Genomic DNA, 27,661 nt, shown 5'->3' on the forward strand with positions numbered 1-27,661 from the left:
TTATTTTTCCTAAAAATATTATTTATGCTAACATGTAAACATTGGGCTTATTATTTATTAATGATTAAGAAATACATAGCTTTATATTTCCTGGCTTGAATTTCTAATAACATAAGTACTGATAAATGTGATATTCACAAGCAAAAGTGCTTTGGGTCCCTTGACCACTTTTAAGAATGTGGAGGCTCCTGAGACAGAGCTTGGGGAAGCACTGTTCTGGGAGTTAAAAGTTTTCTAGTTGATTGCAGTCGCATGTTCTTTTTTTTTTTTTTTTTTAAAGATTTTATTTATTTATTTGACAGACAGAGATCACAAGTAGGCAGAGAGGCAGGCAGAGAGAAAGGGGGAAGCAGGCTCCTCGCTGAGCAGAGAGCCCAATGTGGGGCTCGATCCCAGGACCCTGGGATCATGACCCGAGCCGAAAGCAGAGGCTTTAACCCACTGAGCCACCCAAGCGCCCCGCAGTCGCATGTTCAAACAAATTCCAAACCCAGCTCATGTTCTGAAGAGTCTGTGTATGAAAACAAGAGAGTAGCCAGCTTTGGCCAGAGGGGCACATGTTCCCAGAGAGAGAGGGAGCTGTCCTACTACCCCTCCTTACACTGGCATGGGACCACACGCAAATGCTGAGACAGCATATAGATCATTTCCACTGGGTGTTTCCAGTGGGTGCCTAAGTGATCACTTGTGAGGCCACTGCCCTTGGCCCCCAAGGGAAGGATCAGTAATTTGGAAAGCTATCCCTAATTATTGTGCTACTTTTAATAGATGATATTATACTTCTCCAGGAGCCTGAATTGCTTCCCTTCTTTTAAAAGCAAAAACACAGGGGCACCTGGGTGGCTCAGTGGGTTAAATCCTCTGACTTCATCTCAGGTCATGATCTCAGGGTCCTGAGATCGAGCCCCGCATGGGGCTCTCTGCTCAGCAAGGAGTCTGCTTCCTCCTCTCTCTCTGCCTGCCTCTCTGCCTACTTGTGATCTCTGTCAAATAAATAAATAAATAAAAATCTTTAAAAAAAATAATAAAATAAAAGCAAACACACACACACAAAAATAAATAAATAAAATAAAAGCAAAAACACAAACATTTCAGCAATCAGACTTTCACCAAAAAATGATTTATAGTATACCCAACTCTTTACAGAGAAGATCCATTTATAGAAGAACAAGGAAGCTGGAATCGATTCTAGGTGAAAATCCATGATGAAGAATCCTTTTTAATTTCATTTGCTGGCCATGTTATTGAGTTGATCTTCAAAATGCATGTTGCTAAAAGGGGAAAGAACAATTGATGATTTAATTTCTAAATTTAAAGACTATCATTTCAATGAATCACAGTGAAGCAGTCTCTTTTTTAAATGAGGTGCCATCAACAGGCTTCTTTCTAGCATCCCTGCCTGCTGCGGGGCTGCCCCAGCCGGGTCTCCACGAAGATGCCCTGGCCTGTCTGGCTGGCCTAATTCAGATGCTACACCATTACAACGAGCACAACACTGCAGCCTCAGAAAGAAAGGCGTTCTGATTTTTTTTTTTTTAAGATTTTTATTTATTTATTTGACAGAGATCACAAGTAGGCAGAGAGGCAGGCAGAGAGAGAGAGAGGAAGGGAAACAAACTCTCCGCTGAGCAGAGAGCCCGATGCAGGGCTCGATTCCAGGACCCTGGGATGGTGACCTGAGTTGAAGGCAGAGGCTTAACCCACTGAGTCACCCAGTCACCCAGCGCCCTTAGGCGTTCTGATTTAAGACCTAAAGTAGATCTGGAGATTCTGCTTTCCGTGAATTGACTGTAGAAATGTTTAGACTGGAGGAAATGTAAGTTGATTTCTTGCTTTTGGGAATATGGCAGTTAGAGGTGTGTGTGCTCGCGTGTTTGCGTGCGCGCGTGCATGTGTGTGTGTGTGTTGTGTTACTTAAAGGCCCTACCCTGTGTGTGTGTGTGTGTGTGTGTGTTGTGTTACTTAAAGGCCCTACCCTGTGTGTGTGTGTGTGTGTGTTGTGTTACTTAAAGGCCCTACCCTGTGTGTGTGTGTGTGTGTGTTGTGTTACTTAAAGGCCCTACCTTGTCCCCACCTAATAATTCTCCTCTTTCTTGATTTAACTTCCTTCCTTCTCTCTCTTCTCTTTATCATTTTCTTTAACTCCTTCCAATATTGGCTTCATAAGTCAGCTCTTTTAATAGCATGTATATTTTCCAATTTCCAGAAGAATAACCTGGCAGTTCTGTCTATTTACTAATGTGTCCTCTCTTCCCTGACCACTACTCCAACCCTCACGTGCACCCCTCTTGGCCCAGGGCACCATGCTTGCATGTATGACTTTTATCAGGTTGGCCTACCAGATCATTGCCCAATCTGTCCTTTTTACTTTGAGTCATAAAGTAAACCAGAAATACTTGTTTGTTTGAAACAAACACAATAAAACACCTATATACATTTTAAGTACTCTTCTAATAAGCTTGAGAAGTAACTGAGCCGTGCTTTGTGATTAGTTGCAAATACTTGTGTTGTTGAAGAAATGCAACAGCAGTGCATGCAAATAAAACTATTTGCTTTCTGCTCACTATCATTGTCCATCTTCTGACTAACTTCACAAACAAATTTAGTGCCTCAATACCACTTTTTCCACTTCAAAAAATTAGAATTGTAAAATATAGTATGTCTTGAATTGCCATTTTTCTTCAAAAAATATGTACTTGATTTAGTTAATTGCAGTATTTCTAGTTTTCGAGATACCCTCATTGGGCACATTTTTTTCTTTAGTTTTGCGAGTAGTTTTCAGAGACTCTATTTTGAATGAAATGAACCTGGAAGAATTTTATAGCTTCACTTTTAAACAATGTTCAGATTTGACACCATTTTCCTTGGGCTCTTTTGTGTGTGAGACGAGGAGTCTATGTGCCCTACTCCTGCATATGTAGTGGGTGCTGGGGTGCACTGCTTAGTTCTGCCCTTCAAAATAAAGGCTTTCTTGCTGGACATACCCTTGCCACAAGGGGCCTTCCCTCACCCAATTGTCCACTCCCTCCCAGGGGGCAACCACAATCCAATGGCTATGATGCTGGGAGTACATTGGCTTTGTCTGAGTTCCGGAGAGTATCCCAGCTCTGTAGTAGGGCCAAGGCCTCAGGTGCAACGCCATCCCCGTGTTCCGTGTACTCTCACCCTCTGCCCTGTCCATCTTCCCATATTCCATTACTCTGTGCTCCCAGGAGCACTCTCTCTGGGGAAACCAGTCTCAAACAAGGTAGTTTCAAGAATCTATTGTCATTTTAGAGACCTTCTGAGACAAGACTTTAAACCCTCTACTTGAAAATCTTGCCTTCGAGTTAGTTACTGCACATAAGCTTGGAACCTTTGTTAATGGAAAAGCCTTCCTACAATCCTGAGCTGCACCACCCCCAAAAGACCTTTAGAGCAAAAACTCTTATAGTTCACCTGTCCCCTCTATCAGGAAGGTTGGGGTTAGAGGCAAAATAGTTTTTGCCCTTCAGAAGGGTCACAGACGCTCATCCTAGAAAAAGTATACAACCATACACAATTTTGGATATAATTCCAGGAGGATATGAACTCCTTCCCAAAAGACCTCATGGACTCCAATTTAAGAACTGTTGACCTGGGTGCCTGGGTGCTTCAGTGCTTAAAGCCTCTGCCTTTGGCTCAGGTCACTGTCTCAGGGTCCTGGGATCGAGCACCACATCAGGCTGTCTGCTCAGCGGGGAGCTTGCTTCCCCCTCTCTCTCTCTGCCTGCCTCTCTGCCTACTTCTGATCTCTGTCAGATATATAAACAAATAAAATCTTTTAAAAAAAAAAAAAAACTGTTGACCTACATGAAGGTAACAGGAACTCATGATTTCAAAGCTGTTATCCAGCATAGAAAATAAAGAGGTTCTTTTTTAAGCATATAAGAAAGTCCTAATTCCTCTTCATATGATTTCATCAATAGGATTTGAATTGCCAAATATGAGACTCGACTTACATTTTCCAGAGATAAATCTGCTGTATTTGAACTTGTCCTTCTTCGATATTTCTTCCTCATGCAATAGACAGTGACAAGAGTGACTATCAGCATCAGGGCAAACATAGCAACAGTGGAAGATGCAGCAATGACAATGGTGTCCCGGGTGGAGCCTCTCTTCTCACACCTCTTCCCCAGGTACCACCAGTCTTCCCCTGACAGACACCTGCACATTGGAATGTGAGCAGAGTTATGAGTTGATATTTCAGTCAACATTCAGGTCACTGATACAGAGAACTCAACCAGATGGGCATGGTTAGACCAGCTCCAGGAGACCAAGCAAGGTCAGTGGAAAAAAAATGGGATTACTGCTCAAAACAGTGGCCCTAAAGGTGGGAAAGGAAGGTGATGTAGATAATGGAGAAAATTAAGTTCTCATGTGTCAGTCTCTCCACATCCCCGCTGTAGCCCTTGGCCAAGCTCATCCCAGAATGACAGAGGACGATTTCCATCTAGAAAACAAAGACAGTCCCACTTCACCACACCAGACTGTTGTGAGGACTTCATAAGACATATATCTCATGAGGACTTTTTCAAGCAATTACAACATAATGTACTATTTCTTCATAAATAATTTTACCATTCTTCTGGCTACCCAAAGTCCCAAATGGAGAGCAAAAAATAAATATCCCATGAACAGCTTTGAGATGAGAACCAACGGACCATTCGTGTATGAGATAAGTGTTTAACACTACAATACGGAAAGAATAAAATTTCTAACAAGAGAACAGGGAGATCTCGCCCAAGTGACCCCTTACCTGCACTCGGCTTTCCCGTTCTGGACAATGCAGATGCCATCATTCTCGCATTTGAAGTTCATGCAAAGATCATTGATGACAGAGGTCGGGCTTGGCAGGCTTGGTGGGGTTGGCGGGCTTGGCGGGCTTGATGGGCTTGACGGGCTTGGCGGGCTTGACTGGTTTGGCAGGCTTGGTGAGCTTGGCTGAACTTGTGTAGAATTAAGGTGGGAAATGTCTAAGGAGGGCAGAGGGAGCGTATGGATGGAAATCAGTTTGACTTTAGCATTTGGTCTTTAAGTTTCAAAATAGATGCTTAGATTTCACAGGCAGTAAAATAATTAATAAGTCAAAATCTAAATGCAAATAGAAGCTGGGCCAGCCCATGGGGCTGTCACCTGAACTCCACGCTCACCTGGGCCTGGGCTTGCCTGAGCTACAGGGGGCCCAACCCTTTAGAACCCACCCTCAAGGGACAGCAGTGCAAGGCGGTTGATGGATTTGCCCAAGGCCACAGGTCTCTTGCTGGAGGGAGCAGGCCAGGGGATATTCGACACAAGCCACCAGGTCCCCCAAAACAACCAGGGCTCTGTTCTTTGCAGTGAATCTTCTGCCTCTCCTCCAAACAGGGTTGAACTGAATTGATGAACATGGAACTTCTTCCCTGGTACAGAAGATGATCTTTCCCTCAACACAGTTATTCTTGAGTAACTTTTTCCAAGAAGTATCGTCTAGATTTCCTCTAATTGACATTGACATAAAAATTTCATGAGTTTTAATTGCACCACTTTTCATCACAAACAAGATGCTGATTTATTGAGATGGAAGTGGGTCTTTCATAGTAAATGAGTTATGATGGTGCCACATAAAACATGGAAACTACCAGTATTCCTGGAAAATGTATTTATCAGCTGCCATGGGTAAGAAATTTTAAAAGGCAATAGATTAATACTACTACTGACAAAATATATGTGTGTGTGCTTATATAGGACACATAAAAATATACATGCGTGCTTGTGTGCTCACATATACATATATGTGTCTATATATGTATATGTATTCAAAAAACACAATAAAGACAATTCATTTCCAATTAATTTCATGTGCTTGTCTGATTTTCCTACTTCTAGAACCCTAGAGTGTAATTTTATGGTATAATAGCTATACTTTCACTTGTTTCTAAAGATTTCTGGCGTAAATTTTCCATGGCTCCGTGTGGTGGTAATTAAGTTATTTATTCTGGAATGGTCACCGTTTTCATTTAAGTTATTTTCATATTGTTATTGATTCATACCAAAAAAAAAAAAAAAGTCCCGCTAATGCCCATTTGCCCCATACCTAAAAGTGGAACCCAGAAGAACATAGTAAATAATGGCCACGACAACAACAAAAATATCTTATATACAACTATTTTTACTGACATACCTTCCACTGTCAGTAGAATATAAACATCATCTCCTTTTATAAAATCTCTACTTTTCAGCCTGTTGTGGGTTATAAAGGCGCTGGTTCCATAGCCTGGACCTCTTCTAAACTGAGTTCCATTAGGGAAAAAAGCCACTGCTCCCACTTTGGAAGGCCTGTCCCAAAAATAGTTTCCATTATCTGAAAAAGCAATTTGTATTAATGGATTGTGTTTAGCTTCATCATGGCTTTTGGTGGTAGGAAAGAACAGGCAATGTGAAACACAATTAGGATAGAGCTCAAAATAATTAAATGATGCTATTGACCTGTGATGTATTCCCTGGCAAGTCACTGAAGCTTGTTCATTTATACTGTCCTAAAGAAAATGAGATTGCCTGGCAGGGGAGACCACATTCTGGAATTTGTGTGGAGACATACCAAACATTTCCTAGGTAGGATATCACATACATAATCACTGGCCAGTGTAGAATCTCCCCTGCCCATTAAAATCATTCCTTAGTGACCTTGAGTCATACATAGTCCTTTTAACTAAGTTAAATCAATATGTTTCTGAGACTTTTTTTTTTTTTTTAAAGTAATCTCTACAACATGGGGATCGAACTTACAACAAGATCAAGAGTCACATGCTCTATCGACTGAGCCAGCCAGGTGCCTGAGAGAGTTTTTAATACTAACATAAAACAGTTCATGTCATTAGCTGAATTCTTCACCTACCAGAACAAAGCCCTTCAGGAAAAGAAGACAGAAACACTGCTTCTGGGGAAAGGTGATGACTCACCCAACTTTGTGCCATTTTCAGTGTCATTCAGGAAAATATGTTTGGGGGGAAAAAGTGAAGAAATTCTGAGCATCAAGTCCCTACAATCCTTTTTTTGAATATTTTTTTTTTCTATCAGATTCTCTTTTCCTGTGTCACTTAGGTCCATTTTTTTTCATATATAGAATTCGAATTTGGCAATAATATTCACCTTGCCATAATTTCATTTTCTATTAGGTTCCCAGAGGACAAAGGATTGCTAAAATTAGAAATGTGATCATTTTGGGGGGAGGAGCTGTTCGTTTTTGAGACTGGAGAGATAGGGAATGAGGTCACCATTGGCGAGTCCTCCAGAACTTTTTAGTAAGAAGTTATAATCTCTTCTCAGAACCTTCCCAACACTCCAGAGCACCTACTCAACATCTTCCTTCTCATCAGGAACCATCCCCTTCTGTAAGAGCTGAATTGTGCTTGACAGCCCTGGTGGCAAGGGGGTGGTTATTATTACTGCCTCAGTGTTATGGCTGAGGACACTAGGGCTTCAAAAGACTATTTGCTCAGTATTGCATAGCTAATGAGAAGCAAATCTTGGATTTGAACCCAGGCATGCCAGACTCTAAAACCAACACTCCTTGAACAACTGGGAATTCAGGTATGGTCTATTGCCAGGAATAATGTCAGTGTCTTCTTTAATTTTCAGAGACATTCTCAACTCGCATTCCTGACAGTGTCCTGCCTAGGGGACTCTGCTCACAATTGCTGAAGCCCTTCTCCTCAATATCTTCTGTTCCTAAAATTTGGGGTTCAATACTCCCTATGTACCTGACCATGCAGTCTCTCATTCCCAAATCATCTGTCCCTCCTAGAGCAGTGATCATGTATTAGCAATAAAGAAAATGAGTCACAAACCAGTGGTCATAGATGGGTCTGTCGTTACACTCCGCTGATTGGACATACGCTGTCGAATGTCAGGATTTTGATCCAAGAGTGTCATCGTGGCTTGTTGCCAAGGACATGGCCATTGTAACTGATCATCATTGGCTCCAGAAATCAAGTGAAAATATATTCCTGCATTAGTTGAGTGGTTTAGATTCAAGTAAATCTGAAAGGCATAACCTTTAGAAGAATAAAATGGAGGGCTATAGAGAGTTCCACTTGAGTTGCCAATAAACTGTGTGAAATTCTTTATATGCCAGATATGATGAGGGCACTGTGTTTCCGAAAGATTGATGTCATCAAGAGACAAGCCACCCAATGATGCACCAGCGCCTCTGACCCCTCCAAACACCACTCTGAATTTGTTGGTCACTTTCAGTGTTACATGGTGAAGTTGCCAGCTCCCGAGGGGTATCTCTGCAAAAGAGACATTATTATTTCAAAGCAAAGGACTGAGAATCCGGTGCAAATCAACATTAGGCTTTTTAACCTTCATAGGACAAATGATCATCCTTGAGCTATTGACACATAGTGTCAGGTGTGATCTGCTCTCCTCTCCAGCTCAGGCCCATTCCCTTCCAGGGAGTTCTGTACTGTCCAGCTGCTCTCTGGAATATCTGGATGCTTATCTATTTGTTTCTCAGAGAGGTCACCCTTTCCTAGCAACGGGTGACCAAACAACCACATCTAACTTAGGAATATTCCATGCCCTATAAATGAGTTACCCCTCCATTCCATGTTAGCTAAAGCCAATATCTGTGCTTATACCCAGGATTCCTATGAGACTCAGCCAAACCCTCATTTATAGTTGAATTGAAATACTTCCTTCACATGCAAAATTTTCAGTCAACGTTTTGGTAGTATTAAGCAGGAATCCACCAAACCTCAGAAGGCCCACATTCACCATTTACTCCTTAGACCATTTACTAGAGACTCAATGTTATAAATATGTTATCTAATACTTGATACCATCATCTTTCTCCCCATCCTACACTTGCCCCTTCACCATCATCCCCTCCCCTAGCTAGCAGCCCAGGCTATGCTATCTGGTCTTACTTTCTTCTATCACATACCCAAATAAGAAGCAATATTTAAAAAAAAAAAAAAAAAAGTTCAGGTAGAGAACAGGAATTCATGTCAAGCTAGTAGTTAGCACAATGACTTAAAACTTAAATATATCGGCACTTAATGTGAAACACAATTATGTGAGAATAAATTAGAAATATCCAAATTACAGAAAATACTAGTATCCGTGGGTAGACTCTAGAATGAACAAAACTCTTTCATGAAAGCGTCTGCTTCATTATGATCAGCACTCTCCATTTAAAATCTGGACTCCTGGGGCACCTGGGTGGCTCAGTGGATTAAAGGCTCTGCTTTCAGCTCGGGTCATGATCCCAGGGTCCTGGGATTTGAGCTCTGCAGGGAGCCTGCTTCCCACTCTCTCTCTCTCTCTGCCTGCTTCTCTGCCTACTTGTGATCTCTGTCTGTCAAATAAATCAATAAAATCTTAAAAATAAATAAATAAATAAATAAATAAATAAAATCTGGACTCCTAAGGAAGCTTCTAAAATACCTTTTGTGCTACTGTTCATGGGAGGAAAATGGTATGACATATAACATAATGTAGATTGATTTTATAATAGGTTTTCACAATTCGTTCAAACCAAGTGGTTGATATGCGGAACAGACAGTAACAGGCAGTAGGGAAATTTCTTAACCACCTGCTTTCCTAGCTGGTCAGTGTGACCCACCTCTTGGAGACAAGATTGGAATGGAGTGTTGCCCTCCCTCCACTCAGGAATTGCTCCAGAAGTTGCACTTAACCCAAATCGTTACAATTATAATTCTACACTGGGATTTTGTTTTTTTTAAGTGAGAATTAGAGGAAGAGGCCTTTTTTCCAGTTTGATGGCACATTTGATAATATGTAAGCTGGGAAGTGAAATATCCAAAGCCGCAGTTCTGTGGACAAAACCCATCTGAGATAACAAGAGAGGTCCCTGACCATGTTCAGGGATAGGTCCAGCCCTACCTGAAGCCAGTTCCTCCTTCATCCATCCCACAGTCTCTTTATGTTGAACCAGTAACTTCCCATTTTGCCTAAACTAGTTTTCCTTATGTTTATTTATTTTTTAATTAACATATAATGCATATTTGTTTCAGGGTACAGATCTGTGTACCCTGATAATTCACAGCACTCACCATAGCACATACCCTCCTCAATGTCCATCACCCAGCCACTCCATCCCTACCCTCCCAAGCCCCAGCAACCCTCTGTTTGTTTCCTGAGATTAAGAGTCTCTTACGGTTTGTGTCCCATCTTGTTTCATTTCCCCTCTCTCCCCACCATGAACATCCTCCCTGCCTCTCAAATTCCTCATATCAGATTTCTCTGAAAGCATATGATAATTGTCTTTCTCTGACTGACTTATTTCGCTCAGTATAATACCCTCTAGTTCTATCCATGTCGTTGCAAGTGGCAAGATTTTGGTTTTTGATGGCTGCATAGTATTCCATTGTATAAATATACACCACATCTCTTTATCCATTCATCTGTTGATGAACGTCTAGGTTCTTTCCATAGTCCGGCTATTGTGGACATTGCTGCTATAAACATTTGGATCACTTACATTTGTATCTTTAGGGTAAATACCCGGTAATGAGATTGGGGGGTCATAGGGTAGCTCTATTTTCAACTTTTTGAGGGAACTCCATTTCTTGTATTTTTTTAAAGGATTTTTTTTTTTTTATTTATTTGAGAGAGAGCAAGTGGAGGAAGGGCTAGAGAGAAAATCTCAGCAGACTCCCCACTGCGTGTGGAGCCTAATGCAGGGCTTGATCCCATGACCCTTGAGACCATGACCTGAGCCAAAAACCAAGAGCCAGATCCTCAACTGACATGCCACCCAGGCGCCCTCCCTCATATTTTTATTACTTGCGAAGAACTGACTTCCCTCAGGGCCACAGACTGAAAGAGTTAAGATGACCTCACTCTGAACCAAGACAATAAGAACGTTGACATTGTACCTTTTATTTCTTTCACAAGCGTCAAAGTACCAGTCACATGGTCGGCAGAATACTCCCTGGTGTAGATATTCAGCTGGTCATTTTCACTTCCGCTGTTGTATAAATAAAACTGCAAGCACTGAAATCCTCTTTTAGGGTAGAGTATTCGACTTTCCAGCATGGCCGTGGCCCCCACGCTTACAGAGCTACTGTTGAAATGCATGAAGAAACCAGAACCTGTTCAGAAAACAAAAGCAGAATTGACAAAGCAGATACGAGATACAGGCACGTGTGTCTTGCAGGCTCACAAGTTCTACTAAGTACCCACTGTGTGCAGAGCACTGTGCTGGGCATTTAAATACGGGTCCATGAGTCGGCAGTGATAAAAGAGAACTTAGTCCATGTTTTCCTTCCTATAGCTTTTAAAATTAGAAAAAAGCATCACCCTCTTGGTCTTGTCTCTGTCTCTCTCTCTCATCTTCTCCCTCCCTCCTCTCCCTCCTCCTTCCTTCTGGCCTATGGAGGACCACTATCCACTATCCAAATTTGCACTTATAACAAAAGGGTATTTTTATTGACATGTATTTGACACAGAGCATTGTGTAAATCTAACATGTACAACATGCTAATTCGATACATTTATATACTGTAATATGATTGTCGCTATAGCAATAATTAGTAACTTCTCAACATGTCACATAATTGTCATTTCTTTTTTATTTTTTGTGGTTGGAATAATTAAGTTCTCATCTCTCAATAAGTTTAGTGATTAGAATACAGTATTGCTGTCTATATTCCCTACACGGTACGTTAGATCTCCAGGGTTTTCCTACTATCCATTGTAAGTCTGTACCCTTAACATCTGTCCTCCAGCCCCCCCAACCCCTCCAAAAATGGAAAATAAAAGGAAAAGCACTCATTACTGTTAGGAACCCCAACCACTGCCTAGACCAGCTGAGCTCTCATGCAATGACCCTGAGTCCTAAAGTCTAGTCTTACATCTTTGTTGCCAGGAATGAGCAAATAAATAAAAATGAACTACCTGTAGCCAAATAAATGACTGTTTCATTTAACACAAAATTATGATGGAAAAGTATACTCATCTGAATAAAATCAAATTATACTTTGTCTCTTCATTTTCAGGATTTTTATAATAGGAGCGTGTAATCACAACCAGCTGAAATTCTGAAACTGATTAATTCACAGCCCTGTGCTGTTCGCTGGGAAGTCTCTTGTATCTCGTGAGCTTTGAGAAAACAACCGAGCTATGCTGGAGATAAGAGCCCTTCCAGGAGGTACAATCCCTTTCTTCTGTGGGCACAGACAGAGAAAGGCCTCCCAGAGCCCAGCTCTGACTCACCGGAAGAAGAGAAAAGTCAGGAGGAAAGTCAAAGAAATGAACCATGTCCTTACAGGCACTGGACTCTTTCCTTAGTAGCAACCGCATGGGTTATCACTAACAATTCTGGTAGAAATCAGAGATAAAATCCCAGTCCTTCATAGCAAAGGAAAATGCTGGGCCCGCCAAATGTGAAATCCAGAAGTATCTCCCTCGTATTACCTTTGCACTGGCCCATGCTGGAGTGATCGCTCTCTGGCCCCCTGGGAACCTGGGACACCCATTGCCAGTCAGCATTATCGTCCGAACTTTGAATCATACCACACACATTTTCCAGTTCAAAATTGCATGAGTCCATAAAGCTCAGGGAAGTGGCTACAGAAGCAAAACGACAATTATTGACACTCCTCCAACTTGATAATCCAAGTGATAAAAACAGAGTTTGTCACAGAAGTCCTGGGAATGCCAAGATGGCATTAAATACCAGGATGAGACTTCACTCATTCTAGGGGTGGAAGACTTCTTGACAGCTCCAAAACCAAGGAACTGATCAATGCTGTTTATCTGAATACTGTCTGCCCCAAGACATTTTTCTTTAACTATCGAATGTATGGAAACCTCAGTCTACATTCCTCTAATTATTCAGATTATTCAACTGCAGCGCGGATTATTTGATCCCGTCTGTATGACGTCTGCTCATTAAAAAATCGACACGGGGCACGTGACTATAGGCCAGATCTGAAAGCCAGAACTTCTAAGAAGAAAAATGAGGCTTCCAAGCTGTGAATTTGGGATTTAGGTGACTTGGGTTTTTTTTTCTTTTTTAAATATCAAACTTCAACTATAAACCACCAAACAACTATCAAACCATTTCAGAAAAGCCAGCGATGCTCCCCAAAATGGCGCAGCGCGTCATCTTCCCTACATGCAGAGAAACACGGAAGGCATTTCAAAGAACCTGCCACATACTGCAGTTATAAAGCTGATTCAACTTCAAAAGATCAGAGTCACTGAAATCCATTCGTTGGCCGATCACATCCATGAAGTCTGAGATCCTTGTGACAATTGTTGGCTCTGTACCATTTTGGAAAGCAGTCTTGCTATAGTGCATTACCGAGGTATAATCATAGGGAACATTCAAAGAGTCTGATATTTGGTCGTCGTAGGTGTTAAAATTGTGCTCTTTGCCTAAATGATAAATTTGAAAAGATCTTTAATTACTTGACGCCCACAACATTTAGCTTACCTTCTACTAAGTTTCTGTTACTGCCCAACGTTGGACGTTAGCATTTAGCATAAGACTCGAAGAACTGCTAATAGAAAGGTAGAATCTCAAAGGTGGGGTGGAGACAGAGTCAGTGGCAGGTGCTGATGGGAGGATGGGGGCATCCGACGTAGATGGAGATGGAGGTTAGAGGACTTTAAGAGGTGTGGTGGGGAGGCACCTGGGTATGATAGCCCAGACAGAAGACATCAGAAGGAACTGACATAGTCGGTAATTTCCTGGTTACTGGAACATGTGTGCAAGTAATACGGTAGGCAAGTTCACTTAAAGAATATACCTAGCTGCTTAGCATCACACTAATGGGCAATGGATTGCAACTGGAAATGGGATCATTTCGTGGACATAGTGAGGTGGCTCTGATCTCCAAAGCTTACAGAAGTCAAACATCAAGACATCAGTTTTTCCATTGTTAACAGTTGGCAGGAGACAGCACATGCTTGGAAATTCAGTTTTTAACAGGAAAAAAAAATGCAAGAAAACAAAAGAAATGTACCTGACTGAATTCTGTCCCACATTATCCTGACATAGTCATCCCGGTCAGAACGAGACTGCTCGTGCCAGAATCCCAGCGCATGGAGGAACTCGTGTTGGACCGTGGCAATTCTGTCGCAGTTGGCCCCGATGGAGAGTTGTTGCTTCCCCATGTGCCTGTTTCCCACTGAAGACCAGCAGCTTACAGGAGAGTTCATGGGGCAGGGAGAAAGGGTATTCTCATGATGTCTCGGGCCAGAATCCCCGGTACTCAGGGCACTCAGTTACCCACCTAGATCCTCCACTCATATATCAGGGCACTGCATTTCTCTCCTAATCCTGCCGACCTATGAGAAACCTTACAGACCAGATGACGTTTGGAGATCTGGCTCTGACACTATTACAGAGGAGCAAGTCATCCCCCAATCAACCTACTAGTCCTGATCTTGAGCTAGAAATTTCTAACTTTTTTCCAGTGTCCTTGTATATGGAAGACCGCTAATCAGGTTTTATAGGGGTAGCAACCACATGGAGTTTCTGAGCTTCGGGCAAGAGACACTGTCCGTTTAACTCAAGTAGGAAGGTAGTTAGGTGTGTGCACACATACACACAGGCACCCACACACGTGTTTTACTGGAGAGGGAAAGAAGGAGGGTATAAGCTACAAACGGCTGACGTTCCCTGACTTGTGGGATGCAATCCCAGCCTCCCTGTCTTAATATAGTTGCATGTATGAAAATACCATTTTTATAGCTAAAGGCACTAAATGCAGTCTGTCTTTTACTCTCCAGCAAACAGCTAAGGAAGCCCCCCTACCCACCTCAAGAGCAGGTCCTAAGGTAATTGCTGCGATGGATCACAGCTGCAACGTTCTCACTTGACCCCTAGAAGACAAGAGCTCCACCTTACCCGCTGCCCTTGAACACTGATATATAGTTAGCTTCTCCAGCCCAGGGCTTGAAGTCAATGCATGTTTTTAGGCGATAGCGTTCAAATGCATTAAGGATAACTCCCTTTGCGTTCATTTCTGATGGAAGAAAACCAACAAAAAAAATACACATATTAAAACTATTCACCATTGAATGATTCACCATGGAAATAGGGTGTGCAATATATTATATATCATGAGATTCATGATATATGAATGTGTAGTGTTTTATTTTACCAAATTTTGAATTCTATACAAATTAAGTATGTATCATATGCAAGTATTTTATTATTCTTCAGCTCCCTGATTTTGCCCCATTTTTATTTCTCTGGAACCTTTAGAAAGTACATTTCAGAACAACAAAAAAGGCATTTCCTTATCTCAAAGAATAGATACTTTGGATCACAGGCAGCCAAAATGACCACTCACTGTCACAGGTTTCATCAGAGAAAACTATAGTATGTATTTAAAGCCCCACTGCAGAGCTTTTAATTTGAGGACCTTGAGATGGGAGAGTCCATGAAAATGCTGAAATTGTATGTGAAGTATCTGTATCTGTATTTATATCATCTCTATGTCTGTTCTGTATCTAGATCATCTATATCAACTATCATCTCTATCAGTCTATATCTACATCAGTGAGTGTGTTTCCTGGGGAGACTGTTCATGAGCTTCTCAAGTGTGTTCACAGCCCAAATTAGGGTTAAGAACTATTGCTTCAGGGGTGCCTGGGTGGCTCAGGTCATGATGTCAGGGTCCCAGGATCAAGCCCCACATCAGGCCCCTGAGTAGGGACCCTGCTTCTCCCTCTCCCTCTGCTCCTCTTTCTCTCTCTCTGTCAAATAAGTAAAATATTTAAAGGGAAAAAAGAACCATTGTTTCAGAATGAAGAGGGATACTAACTGGTTGGATAGATACAGAACTCAAAAACGTCAGAGGCATGAAAGCAACAAAGACATCCAGGAAAAGAAGCTCAAGGGTTACCCCTTTCACGGGAGCTGCATCTAGCAGCAGGTAATACCTGAAGTGTAAGCAAAAAAACTAGAGTAGAATTTTATATGTTGGTAATTCAATATGGTTAATATATTTCTGGAAAGCCAAAAATCACACCCAGTGAACCCTTCATACCTATTTACTAACCCTTCATAGGTATTTTCTCTTGCTACTTGTAAAAGGGGCCTTGCTTAGTGATTTCCTTGGAGTCATTTGGACTTGGTCTAAATTTCAGAAATGTGAGGAAATACTCTTCTCACTTGGAGCACAGAGAGCAAGTTTAGGGCCACAATATTAAACAGAGGTAAAGGACTTCCTAAGTAAAAAATAATCAAAATCATAGAATAAAAAAATGACCTATAAAAATTTGAAGATTAATTACATTATAAAACTAATGCAAAATGATGCTATAATATTAAGTAAAAAAAAAAAAAAAAAAAGCAGATCAAAAAATTTAAACAGACACACCGGCTGGCTCAGTTGGTAGAGCATGCAACTCTTCATCTTGGGATTGTGAGTTCAGCCCCACACTGGGTGTAGAGCTTACTTTAAAACAAACAAATAAAGAAATAATAAAATAAAACAACTTAAAAAAATTTAAAACACGATAGCTATACCTATGTAAAAATGAACACAGTTTGGATGGTAAGATTTGGACTGAATTTTTTTACCTAACATGTTTGATTTTTATATGTGCATCAATTTATTTTTTAATTTTTATTTTTTAATCTTTTCTTGGCTTTTTCTATCTACTCTTGGTTTTTCGTCTATGTTTCTGGCCAGTCCTACCTTCTCAATAACTTCTATTAGATCTTCCATCTATATCAATTCTAGAAAGTTGTCCTCCTGAGCTGAATTCTAATCTTGGCCATCCTTCCCCTCAATACCACCTTATTGGGCCATTCAGTAAGATCCAGTTATCTAAGGAGCACCTGTTATATGCAGGGCATTGTGCAAGGTGCTCATCCATGCCCATGGCTTCAACCATCTCCCACAGCCTAATAACATTCAGATGCTCTCTATCTTTAATGACCAGGCCATACACTGATTTATATGATCTCCCCACCACAGTGGTCCTGATACATCTCAAACCCTACATGCCAAATGCTAATTTCTACCACACTTCTCTATTCCACCCTCTTCAAGACATATTTCCCATCTTCATAAAGGCACCATCCCCCAACTGCCTAAGACTGAATCCTGGGCACCAGGAACTCTTTGTCTAGACCCACCTTCTTCTTGACCTCTTGCAATCAATCACCAAATCTAACAATTGTTTCCTAAATCTCCTTAGACTTGTCCATTCTTGTCTATCCTCACTGAGGGAGTCTTGGTTCAGAAACTCTCAGTCTTTCCCTAAGTTTCTTCTATAGTATCCTCATTGGTCTCCTTACTTTCTTTTTGCCCCAATTATGCTATATCTTCTACATGGAAACTAGCATGATCACAACCTCACATCCAGGTTAAAACTGTTGGAGGCTCCACATCACCATCATTAGGCACACCAAGTCCTTTAATAAGGGAAATACTCCCCAATTCCAATCTACATTCCAGTTAAGGGTCTTCTCCTTTCCTCATGCCTTTGCATGGTGACCCACCTGCCTAGAGCACCCTTCCCCTGCCACCAGCTTGAATGATCACTTTCTGCAAATTGCAAAGAAGCACCTCATCTGGGCAGATGCTCCAACTGTTGACTTGGCAGGTAGATAAGTAGCACTTCATGCGAAGTAGGAAATGTTGGTTGATGAACAAAATGCAAACTTGATTTCAGTAACTTTACCCCCTCCCAGGCACCAATGTATTACATACAACTTGCATAATTTTCAATGCAACTCAGCTGCACAGTGTCAACTGCTTCCTGATGTATATGCCTTTATATCTAGGTTGAGTTCAATGCCCCTCCAAAGTGCTCCCTAGCTTTTGAACATATCACTAAGCAAAATGTTTATTCCATTTTATTATAATTAACTCCTGGCATATCTGAATCTCCACTGAAATGTATGAACTTTAGGGAAAGTTTTCCAAAAAAGCAGTTCCCAAAGCGATTCTGGTAACTGGCACCATAAATAAAATGAGGACCATGTTTAGAGTTCTCCATTATAATTAAATTTCTTCTATAGAAAAGTTTTCTTTCATTTTGGATTGGATTCTTCTGACTTTTTAGTATTGAAATACTCTTTATTTTATGAAAAGATGATAAAGATAATGGGTTCTTGTAGCTGTGTAAGTTCCTGACTTGGCAAAATAAAATGTTGGTAAAACAATGCCAAGTCCTAAAGTTTTGTATGTTGTTTGATGTTTTTAACTCATGTAAAATATGAACATATGAGAAACCACTGTTTTCAAATAAAGTCTAGCTCCCTGATCTTTATGTCCCCAGAACCCAATACAGAGTATGCTCTCCCTAAATGTTGGTTACATTAATCCCTTTCTTGGTCAGAATTCAGCAACTATTTCAGACAAAAATCATTTAGGTTCTTTTCATTGTTCATTTTGTGTAAATTTTTATAAGAAAATGTTCATGGCCCCATAAAGCAACAAACAAACACTTCAAGACCATATGAGCCTACCCTTAAAAATACTGTGATTATAGGGCTCCTGGGTGGCTCAGTCATTTGGGCATCTGCCTTCAGCTCAGGTCATGATCCCACGGTCCTGGGATCAAGCCTCACAACTCTCTCCCCTTCAGTCTGCCAATCTCCCTGCTTGTGCTCTCTCTCTCTTTCTCTCTCTCTCTCAAATGAATGGATAAAATCTGAAAGAAAGAAAGAAAGAAAGAAAGAAAGAAAGAAAGGAGAAAGGGAGGAAGGGAGAGAGAAAAATACTGTGACTATATTCTGTCAGGAACATATATCAGTTACACATACTCCAAGGTATCTACTAACCCAAGCTATCTTCTAGAACATATGGAATAGTATGAGGCCATCTGTATTCTTCTCCAATGATGGAATTTCTATCTTGTGCCTGTCAAAAATAAATGTGAAGGATTAATTCATTGAATCAGGCAAAAACTTAGGAAACAACAAATAGTTCATCTATAAATAAATGAAATTTAAAATGTAAGAAAATAAGTTTAAAATGTAAGAAAACAAAATAATTTCATAGTAGTGAATGGTTGGTCTGATTCTGAGGTGGGAATAACACTTGTTTTATTCTAATCTGTTTTGAGGACAGTAGCCTCATGAATTAGGAAAGAAAAGAGAATAGATAAGAGAGAAAGGGAAGAGATGGAAGGCAGAGAGGCAGGAGTTAAATTACACGGGTCTGGAAGGCTATGGGTAAATTTCAATATTATTCCAAATGCAGTAGGAAGCTGTTGAAGAGTTTTGTTGTGTGTGTGTGTGTGGTTTTTTTTTTTTTTTTTTAAGATTTTATCTATTTATTTGAGGTAAAGAGAGAAAGCAGGAGCAGGGGAGCAGAGGGAGAGGGAGAAGCAGTCTCCCCTCTGAGCAGGGAGCTTAATGTGGGACACGATCCCCGGACCCTGGGATCATGACCTAAGCCAAAAACAAATGCTTAACCGACTGAGCCACCCTACTGAAGAGGTTCAAGACAGGAAGTGAAATGGTGTTACTGCCTGTTTAAAAGATCACTTTGTTGTGGGCGGGGCGTAGGAGGTGGGGACAGGGACAGGATGGACAAGATTATAGGGGAGCAATATTTGAAATAGACAGATTAGGAGAAAAGTGGTTGATTTGGAGCATGTGTGGCAGACAGAAATGACAAAACTTGCTAATGTATCAAATGCTGGGGTGAGAGGGCAGAAGCAAAGGTGACTCCTGGAGTTTTTACTTATTTGGGGGAGTAGGTTGATGCCTTTGCTAAAAGGGAAAATCTGGAAGGGGCAATTTGCATGAAAAATCTGAGTTCACATTAGGACACCTTACATTTGAGGCACCTCATAGGCACGGAAATGGAACTGGCAAATTGGAATTGACAAATTGGCAGCTGGATAGACCAGTCTGGAGTGCAATGGAAGGAATGGATGAGAGCCACATGCTGGAGTCATCAGCATAAAGATGACATGTCAAGCTCTGGCACAAGGTGAGCTCAAGGAGTGCAGATAGAAGAGCCCAGGACCAACCATTGGATACTACAGCTCTGCTTCTTCAGTTGAAGATCCCCGTGGGGGTTTGATTTAAACTGTCTGTAAGGTACCTATGTTCATCTGTGTGCCATGCACTCTTCATGCATAGATGTGTTTACCTGGCAACACTGTCGTTAGCTGTCAAGATAGAAATCACAAAATCTATCTTTTATGATAAAAACCTTATTCACTGATGACCTTTACAAACTCAGGTTAACTTTGTTTCAACTAGATTAAATCACTGAGGTTCTATTTAAAAATGAAAACATCATATTGTTCCAATAATGAAAGCCCATCAGAGCAATAAGACCAAGGCGCACATGGTAAGGGATGGTGGCATTGACAACACAGAAATCTGAGAAATAGCTGATGAAGGCACCGTTATGGGAGTCCCTCAGAATATAACATTTTCATTGAATACATCTGTCACTATGACGATGCACCCTTAGAGATAGCTGGGCTTATCAAAGTCCATGCTGTCTAATCATTCTCAGATACTCTGTATTTTGGTTTGCAGTAATTAACAGAAGATTCTTCCTTGCTATGTTTCAACTTACCCCATCAAGTCTAATGTCTCCCTCAAAAAGATCCAGTCCCAAATCTAAGAGGGAAGATTAAAAATTCATGTTAGCAAACTGGATTCAAACTCTCCACCTCATAAAAATGTAAAAAAAAAAAAATCTACAAACCTTCATTGATATCAAATATATCTTGATCGAGTCCACCATCTACATCTTTAACTAAAGGAACAAAAAAAAAAAACCCCACATTGAATATTATGCTTATGAAAAAAAACCAATCTTTATCAATTTCCAAATTTAAAGTAAGTTTCTTTTCCCTCAGAATTTACTAGGTTCTGATTCAATGTACATTGACTGATTGATTTACTGAGAACGGGTTCTGATTCACTATACATTGATTGATTGATTGATTAACTGAGAACCTTCCATGAGCAAGGCTTGGGGCTATAGGGCTTTTGCATATGTGCTCTTGTCCTATCCATGTCCCTTGAATTCCAGATCTCCAGGAGTAAGAAATTGGTCACTCTATATAATATTAAACTTAATTTTAAAGACTAGACTAGATGATTAGATTAAATAGGAAGCAAATGTTTAAATTAAGTCAAACCAGTCCAATCTGCCCAATATATCCCTTGCTAGTAATAAACCTTAGAACTCTCAAGCAGAATTCCTAATTTAAATTTGAATTACTCTTTTAAATTACAAAGGAGTGGATAATAAAGCCAAATCTCTAAGTGTACAATAAAACAGGATGGCCATCAGGTCTTTCTGAGTTTATACAAAATAGCAAAAGTAATAATAGCAAGCATTGATGGTATGCCTTGTGTCAGTTACTGTGTTTGCACTTTCCTATATCACCATTTATTTTCTGCTGAGTATGTGGAATCTTGGAACAGGAACAATAAAACATTTCTCAATAAATCAAAAGAAGGCAGTGTTTGATTAAAGTTCAAAGCAATTATAAAATTATGCATATGCAATTATGCATTGTGCTTCTCATTAAATGTGTCTTGAGTTTTCTGTTCTGTTTTTCTATTATCCGTATAACTTTCTTTTACTATGACTTAGAGCAAAAACTCAAAATAGACTCACCAAAGTTGTCTTGAGTTGGCTGAGAAACAAACACATAAAAAAAGGCATTATTATGACACCCATGACATAAATTACCTTCTTCCAATTTATATCTAGCAATTTGTGGAGGTTTTTTTCATTAATATTATGGATTTCTTTCTGGCTTATATCCAAGATAGTTAATTTGGAGTCTAAAATAACTTTTTGAGGAAAGGGTCATCTTATTTCATATAAAAAAAATGAAACTGCCTGTGATATTAATTTGAAGGTGAAAGAGACAAGAAACTCACTTCACAGATTGAAAAGAAGACAGAACATAAGACTCTGTCCCTCAGATAAGCTTTCACCTTAAACATGATTCTCCAGAGGTTTCATAGAGCAATGTTTGAAAAACTTAATAATTTATCCCCATCATTGAAATATTTTTTGTACTCTTTTTTTAAATTTATTTTTTATTTATTTTCAGCGTAACAGTATTCATTATTTTTGCACCACACCAGTGCTCCATGCAATCCGTGCCCTCTATAATACCCACCACCTGGTACCCTAACCTCCCATCCCCCGCCACTTCAAACCCCTCAGATTGTTTTTCAGAGTCCATCATTGAAATATTATTGTAATTTATAACAATACCTTCTAAAGAAATCTTATGGAAGACTTCATTAATCATGTTTTACTTTCACATTTTTCCCAAGACTCTGCTTTCAAAGACAATACCAAATGTTTAAGGAAAAAAAATCAGTGGCTATACTTTGCAATTAAAAAAAAAAAAAAAAAACCTTAAAAAAAACTTCTGAAAATAAGTTCTACAAGTGACCACATGAAAACCCAGAATACATGCTTAGTAGAAGAACTTACGTAAACCTGAAAAATGTCTTAGTGGAGTCTAGTGAAAAAGTTCATGGCACTGGCAGGAAGTAGGTTTGGGTTATATTCCGGGTTCTGCCAACTCAGAGCAAGTCAGTTCACCCTCCCGAAACTCAGACTCTCTATAAAACAGGTTAATATGGCTTACATATTCTAACACCAGAATCCTATGGACTGTTTTGCAAGCAGTGGGAATGAACTGACTGGTTAGTTTACCCTTCTTTTTGATATTAAGAAGGGCCTTATTTGTCTCACATGTTAGTCACACATAGGCACACTCACAGAGGAACACCAATACACCTACTCGAAAAGTGTGCATAAGTGAAATTTTAATGTGTCTTAAATGGTATCTCTTGTTCTCGATGCTGTAGATGCCATTTACAGAATATCAACTCAATATAATCACTTATTTGTAAATCACAACTAAAGCTTTTCCCCTAGGCATTTGAAACTTCATTTAAAACCCTGAGTTGGTCTGTACAAACTACCTGTCACTGTAGCAAGATGGGTTGAAACTGACAAAGAAACAGAAGAGAAACCCCACGCTACAAAACCAAGTGTTTGCTTTGCCGGTGACATTCGTCATTCACTCCATTCGAGTCTCACGTCACCATAATAACAGCAATATGCATTTCACTCAGCAGTAAAAACAGAATGGCTGTCACATTTCACATTTTCCACATTATCAAAAGAAAATTTGTTACGTAAAAATGAAACTGAAAGAAATGTGTAACTTTATGTCAATATTTCTGACTCTTTCTCTCTTGGGGGGGCTTCTCACTCCCTATGACCCTGCTTGCTCCTGCTGGCCCCAGAGAAACACTCATTTCATTACGGTTTTGAAATTCTTAAAAAACAAGAAATGAACAAGCAGGCCATTGGCCCCCAATTTTTCTAATCGCTTTCCAAACATCATTTCCTTACCAAGCCAGGAACCATGAGCAGAACAGCAGAGAGCAGAAAGCAAGGCAGGTACCATGAATCCATGTTATCACCTCCAGTCAAAGCCGCAAACTGGGAAAGTCATAATATCAGTTACTTTTTAAAAGGCAAACATCATAACTTCTAGCCTTTGATCTCAATGATCCATCTTGCAGGTCAGCTCACCGTGGTAGGAGTACCTACAATCAAAGTGTTAAAGTCCAGTATCCTGAATACAGCCCTGAGAGGAATTGGTTGGCCTTTTTTTTTTTTTTAAGGTGAATATTCAGTATCCAAGTACCTGGCGGACACCTGATATTGAAGTAAGTTCTCTAATATATACAGACTTGCCCCCAGGATTATTAACGGCCACTCAGGCAAAAGAAAATACCAGATTAATTTTTAATCTCAATCTTTCAAATAGTAACATTTTTTAAAAATATTTCATTTATTTATTTGAGAGCGAGAAACAGACGCAAGCAAGCAGGGAGGGTGGGTGGCAAGGGCAGATGGAGAGGGAGAAGCAGGCTCGATCCCAGGGTCTTGATCCCAGGACTCAGATCACAACCTGAGCCACAAACAGTAACGTTTGTGAAGCTCCTCCTGTTCATCGAACCCTGTGCTACTTCCATATACACAGTTGTGACCATGGCTCTTTATCATTCATTCATTTAATCAAAAATTCATTGAGTTACAAAATCCACTTATGTGCTAGAAATCTAACCTATTTGATAATTAACTACAAAGTAGCAAAACAGCATGCCTTGCTCCTGAAAATTCCCAACAAGCAAATTCAAGGGGTTGGGTAAAAGGCTAGGAATGGCGGTCACCTGTTTCCTGATAAACGAATGTTCCCAACCTATCCCTCGATTCTTTCTCTTTTTCCTTCTTTTCTTTGGATAACTTCTCTTTAAAGACAACTTACTCTCCATGGTCCCATGATTCCCCTCTCAACTTAAGGGCAATGCAGTATTATGGTTTTGGGTCACCAGTTTTTCCCTCAGCATTTCCTTCCCCACCCAGGACTGGTCCTCACCCCACTCTGCGCTAATAGAAAGGCTATGGTAAGATGTGCGGTATAGACCAAGGACTTGAAAGGATGCTCTTTGTGAATCCAAGCAAGTCATTCCCCCCTCCGGGGGTAGAACAAGTGTTCAAAGGGAAAGTTAAAAATGGTAGGAAGGATCAATTCCTCACTCGCTCCCTGGGATCCCGCAGATAGTTCTCTGGAATCCAAATCAAATGTTCCCGGCTAGAGCTACCAGGAGACAAGAACAAAGAACTCTACAAGGAAAGCAAGAACTCCACAAAGGAAAGCATGCCTTCTGAGGAGGAGAATAACTCCTTTGAGACAAGAGTAGCATGGAAGTATCAGAGAAGCCACCAGGTTTAAAAGGCCATGTGGATAAGAATAAGAATGTCTCCGTAGTGGGCTGCATAGAAGGACAAGCAGGCACTGGACAGACCGATGGATGTTTCAGAGGAAGTCTGTGAGGACAGGTGCCATCAGGACCGGATGGCGGCCTTGGCCTACTTAGCTTAGGCACAAACCCAAGGTTAAAAGATAGGAATCCTCAGTGGGCTGCAACTAAATTTCTCCCATGTATATGGATGGGGATTCAAACTAATAATTACAGTTACAGAAAAATAATGAGATTTATTATATACATCTGCTTTTGTGAGCTGTGTGTCACGGAGACATCTGACCGCAAGCTATGTGTTGGAGTAGATAGCTTATATTTGAAGTTAGGGAATTGAAAATAGAGAGGTAGGAAGCAGTCATCCCCAGGACTGCTGTAATCTGTCTTGAACTCTCCTAGTACAGCATAAGGACAGTCTCACAAGGACTCTCATGGACAGGCACAGGGGCGTGGCTGAAATCCAACTCCAGAAATGTGTTTTGACTACAGTTAATGGATGTCTTTTATATTTCGTTCTTTCTGAAATTTTCAATAAAGCTCTTTAATGCAGAATCTACATGTGGTACGTTTAACATACCTCCAACTCCCCTCACTAGTATCCCAGGAAACTGTGTCTGCCTCTGGTTGTTGGTCCTCTTCAGGTCTTCATTTCTCCCAGTGAGTATCATGAACGGTGCTTGAGATTCTGGCCTCATGGATTGCTCTGGAACCATCAGGAAAGTACATTTCTCTCCGGAAATCGATTCTCAAAATCCCCATGGAATACAAGAAAGTTCTAGACCTGAGGGTAGCAGATCCTGACCATAAAAAGCTTTCTGACAGGAAAAGTACAGAGGCTAAAAGACAAGATCCAAAAGACTTCCTATCTAACCTTCCTAACTCCCTCAAACTCTTACAATGTTCATTTTCTTCACTAGTTCTTCATCCAGAAATAACAGAAGATTTTTGTACATTATTTCATGTGTTTCCCAAGGGCAGCCCTTTACAAAATCTTATCAACACATCTATAACCTATTAGGGAGGTGCGTATACTTGAATTTAAATGAAATTAAATGGATCTAGGAAAAAGAAAGAGAATGGGGAGTGTGATGACCAAAGGAGTCCCAGGCAGCTGGAAGAACACAAATTCATTAGGGGTCCAGCTAATTAAAGAGCAAAAGAGCTCATAAGACATCTGTACCCCTGCAACTGAGCAGAATAAATCACATCCTTCTACGTCCCTCCCCAACTACCATCTCTTACCCCATTTTTCCAAACTGTGGTATGTTATTGCATTAGCCAGAGTTCTCCAGAGAAGCAGATCAAATAGCATCTGTATATAGATAGAGAAATTCATTTAAGGAATTGGCTCACATAATTTTGAAAGCTGGCAAGTCCGAGATCTATCTGCAGGGTGGGATGGCGGGCTGGAGACCCAGAGCAAAGGTGGTGTTGCAGCTTGAGTCCAAAGGCAGTCTGCTGGCAGAATTGTGTCTTCTTCTGGAAACCTTGGTCTTTTATCTCTTAAGGCCTGAAACTTATTAGATGAGGCCCACCCACATAAATAAAGGAAATCTGCTTTATTCAATGTCTGCTGACTTAAATGCTAGCATCATCTAGAAAAGATCTTAACAGTAACATTTAGATTAGTCAAATCTCTGGATACGGTAGCCTCTCCAAGTTGATACAGAAGAAGGAACCATAAGTTCCCTTTTTGCTTCTCTTTTATTTGCCAGACTCTTCACCATCACCTGTTTATGGAACAGCTATTGGTTACACTAAAGGTCGCTGTTATTGCCACTGGATACAGTTGGCTCAACTGTCAGCCACACCCTGGGCTGAAGACAAAGATGCTATGTCTTATAGTTCATGGTGAGCGTGAGTAACAATACAGTAACAATACAGTCATGTCTGTGATACCCGGAAGTCATCAGAGGACCAGGAGTGGCCCTCCTGATTTCACAAAGCCACTTAACGGAGGCAGGGAGGAGCAAACAACTCTGTTCCTACACAACATGATCCTACTTTAAACCCCTAGACTGCGTAGGGGTTTTTGCTTTGTTTTAGTAATTTGCATACCCATTGTGGGGCTTGAACTCACAACCCTGAGATCAAGAGTTACACGCTCTACTGACTGAGCCAGCCAGGCTCCCCCATGCACAGGCTTTATCCAGGGAGCTCTGAGGCTCAGAGCTAGCCCACAGACAGTGGCTAGGGCGAGGGGGCCGGAATTGCAGCAGGATGATGAGCTAACAGCTTCCTCCCACCACCACTAAAGGATTACCAGGTGGCCTGAAAAGTTGGGCAACCTCTAGCTCAGATGGCTTAGGGTCATGAAAATTCATGCCAAGCTCGAACAGGTCTCAAATGGGCATCCAGGGGCTCTGCGATGGATAGGCGACATGTGAGGCTGCTCCTGAAGTCATACCTGTGTGCCTGCTTCCCTGGACTGCTCAAGAATTTTAACTCCCTCAAACTCAAATCTAGGTGTCTGCCCATAGCTCAGGACTGCAAAGGGATTCCTCACTTTTTCTATGCTGTGGTTGCACTTAAATATGGCACTCATTGCCCAGGATTATAGTTCTTTCCTTAGAAATTTGTCTCTCCTCTAAGTAGCCACCTAGATGTGGTATCACTGAACTGTGTAGTCCTCACACTGAACAGGCGCTTGGTACACGTTCATGGAAAGAAACGGACGGGCCTGTTGAAAATCCCTGTCTACCTATGGATTGTTTTTATAGCCTACCTCATCACCTCTAGGCACATAAAATTTTTTTATTGGCAGAGAAGCCGATGAAATCACCCCCATGTTTTCAACCTGCATATTGCTGTCCAAGAAGAATACAGGTATCCCCCACTTTTTGAAAGTTCCCTTTACACTACTTCATTTACACA

General features: G+C 40.7%; 1 protein-coding gene across 1 annotated transcript; it reads right to left on the reverse strand.

Annotated features, from left to right (window-relative positions):
- Nucleotides 1–1,098: 1,098 nt before the first annotated feature.
- On the reverse strand, nt 1,099–23,462 carry MEP1B (meprin A subunit beta). Its single transcript, XM_059139567.1, has 15 exons — nt 23,370–23,462; nt 21,600–21,618; nt 20,676–20,726; nt 20,544–20,587; nt 18,785–18,863; nt 14,888–15,005; nt 14,001–14,179; nt 13,192–13,410; nt 12,445–12,597; nt 10,905–11,120; nt 7,848–8,291; nt 6,182–6,361; nt 4,778–4,994; nt 3,981–4,185; nt 1,099–1,271 (listed from the first exon to the last, which is right to left on the reverse strand). Exons 1-15 carry the CDS (start codon nt 23,430–23,432, stop codon nt 1,257–1,259), a joined length of 2,202 nt encoding a protein of 733 aa, XP_058995550.1. The 5' UTR covers nt 23,433–23,462; the 3' UTR covers nt 1,099–1,256.
- Nucleotides 23,463–27,661: the final 4,199 nt, after the last annotated feature.

Source organism: Mustela lutreola, chromosome 11 (assembly GCF_030435805.1).
Source record: "Mustela lutreola isolate mMusLut2 chromosome 11, mMusLut2.pri, whole genome shotgun sequence".
Classification (NCBI taxonomy): Eukaryota; Metazoa; Chordata; class Mammalia; order Carnivora; family Mustelidae; genus Mustela; species Mustela lutreola.

Excerpts from the sequence above, each read along its gene's own strand:
- MEP1B (XM_059139567.1), bottom strand. The coding sequence starts at position 23,432 with ATGGATTCATGGTACCTGCCTTGCTTTCTGCTCTCTGCTGTTCTGCTC. Across the intron at positions 8,292-10,904 it reads GCTTGTGAAAGAAATAAAAG|AGATACCCCTCGGGAGCTGG; the intron begins GTACAATGTCAA and ends TCTCTTTTGCAG. Across the intron at positions 4,186-4,777 it reads AACGGGAAAGCCGAGTGCAG|GTGTCTGTCAGGGGAAGACT; the intron begins GTAAGGGGTCAC and ends TCCAATGTGCAG.